General features: G+C 30.4%; 1 protein-coding gene across 1 annotated transcript in view; it reads left to right on the top strand.

Annotated features, from left to right (window-relative positions):
- Nucleotides 1-1,001: 1,001 nt before the first annotated feature.
- LOC113809199 (transient receptor potential channel pyrexia) overlaps nucleotides 1,002-1,061 on the top strand; it is a 6,186-nt gene continuing 6,126 nt past the window's right edge. Inside the window, exon 1 of the mRNA XM_070132727.1 lies at nucleotides 1,002-1,061. This exon is cut by the window's right edge and continues 1,302 nt beyond it. Coding sequence (XP_069988828.1) covers nucleotides 1,029-1,061 — 33 coding nt within the window. The 5' untranslated portion in view covers nucleotides 1,002-1,028.

Below are 1,061 nucleotides of genomic sequence, written 5' to 3'. Positions count from 1 at the left end.
TTTACTTGCATCAGTGCAAAACGGAAAGATGCAAAGCAGTGTGGGTAATGGAGGAATTCCAATGTCTGCTCTATTTTACAAAAGCAAAGTCTGAACAAAAACAATGGGGGTTCTCCACCTGGTACAAGCATTTAAGAACATACCATTTCGTCCCAGAAATCGTTTTTGTTTACTTTGTTGCACATTGTTTTTCCTGTTATCATTATTATTATTGTTATTATTATTGCTAGTTTTGTTGTCACCATCATTATTATTATTGTTGTTGTCGTCATTGTTGTTATTATTACATTTATATTATTATTATTATCTTATTATAAATGTCATCACAATTATTATTATCAAAATCATCATCATTGTTATTTTTGTTGTTGTCGCTGGTGCTAATATTATTATCAATGTTATTACTATATCTATTATTGTTATTATATTCATTGTTATTATTATTATCATTATTATTGTTTATTATGTTCATTATGTATGTTTATTATCATCATCATCATCAATAATCATAATCCTCACTGTTATTATTATTTTTGTTGTCAAATCATCATCATCACCATTGTAATTGTTATTATTATTATTGTCACATCATCATTATCATTATTATAGCCAAGATAGATACTGTTCATACTTTTGTGATCATGATTAGTATACTGGACCTTTTCTTTTGCACCATCTATCCCTCTTCTCTCTCTCTCTCTCTCTATACATATATATATATATATATATATATATATATATATATATATATATATATATATATATATATATATATATATATATATGAATATATATATATATATATATATATATATATATATATATATATATATATATATACACACACACATATATCCATCTCTCGCTCCCTCTCCCTCCCCTCCCCTCCCCTCCCTTCCTCCCTCCCTCTCTCCCTCTCTCCCTCTCCCTCCCCCCCCCTCTCGAAAGCTCAGGAAATCCTACCCAGGGAGCTGTATCCTTTTTCTCAAAGTGACTGTCGCGTCAGTATGTAGGGATCGGCCGCAGCGATGAGTTCACGCAAAGAGTCTCAGCAAAACCAA

Source organism: Penaeus vannamei, chromosome 18, assembly GCF_042767895.1.
Source record: "Penaeus vannamei isolate JL-2024 chromosome 18, ASM4276789v1, whole genome shotgun sequence".
Lineage (NCBI taxonomy): Eukaryota > Metazoa > Arthropoda > Malacostraca > Decapoda > Penaeidae > Penaeus > Penaeus vannamei.
This window is presented reverse-complemented; position numbering and strand designations above follow the sequence as displayed.